General features: G+C 64.0%; 1 protein-coding gene across 1 annotated transcript; it reads right to left on the bottom strand.

Annotated features, from left to right (window-relative positions):
- Window positions 1-5: 5 nt before the first annotated feature.
- On the bottom strand, window positions 6-539 carry LOC108449405 (uncharacterized family 31 glucosidase KIAA1161-like; the record flags this gene model as incomplete). Its single annotated transcript, XM_017745358.1, has 1 exon — window positions 6-539. A coding segment is annotated over one exon (534 nt), but the record flags the coding sequence as incomplete, so codon positions are not given.
- Window positions 540-545: the final 6 nt, after the last annotated feature.

The raw sequence follows: 545 nt of genomic DNA, 5'->3' as shown, positions 1-545 counted from the left end.
GCCCAGGTGGACCATATGGGGTATCGGAAGGCGTTCTCAGCAGGGATCTTGGAGGGCTTGTTGAAGTACCTGCGCACCATGTACTTGTGGATGGAGGTGACGTCGGAGCCCACGCAGACGCGGTAGCTGAGCTCGGGGAAGGGCTGCTGGCCCAGTGGGGGCTTGTAGGGCGAGTCCTTGTAGCGGGCCTGGAAGAAGAGAGTGCGCTCAGTGGCGTTGAAGCCCAAGTGGAAGGGCACGGAGTCGTTGATCTTGATGGCCGACGCCTTAGAGGAGAGCCAGTAGCGCTCCAGGATGCCGCCAAAGCTGTCGCGGAAGGAGTAGACGTCGCTGGTCACGTAGGGCACGGGCTCCTGGTAGCCGGCCAGGCGGATGGGCCAGTGCTGGGTGCTCATCTCCGAGCCCCCGTACCAGTGGGCGTCCTCCCAGAACATGGTGTGCTCCACGGCCGGGCCGGCCTCCAGCTCCTCCCAGCGCACGCGGTAGCACATCACCGTGTCCTTGGGTTTCACCGTCTGGATGAAGAAGTTGAGCGGCCCCCGGCT

The sequence above is a fragment of the Corvus brachyrhynchos genome, unplaced genomic scaffold (assembly GCF_000691975.1).
Source record: "Corvus brachyrhynchos isolate BGI_N302 unplaced genomic scaffold, ASM69197v1 C11579963, whole genome shotgun sequence".
In the NCBI taxonomy this organism is placed as follows: domain Eukaryota; kingdom Metazoa; phylum Chordata; class Aves; order Passeriformes; family Corvidae; genus Corvus; species Corvus brachyrhynchos.
Note: the sequence above shows the minus strand (reverse complement) of the source record. Positions and strands in the feature narration are given on the sequence as shown.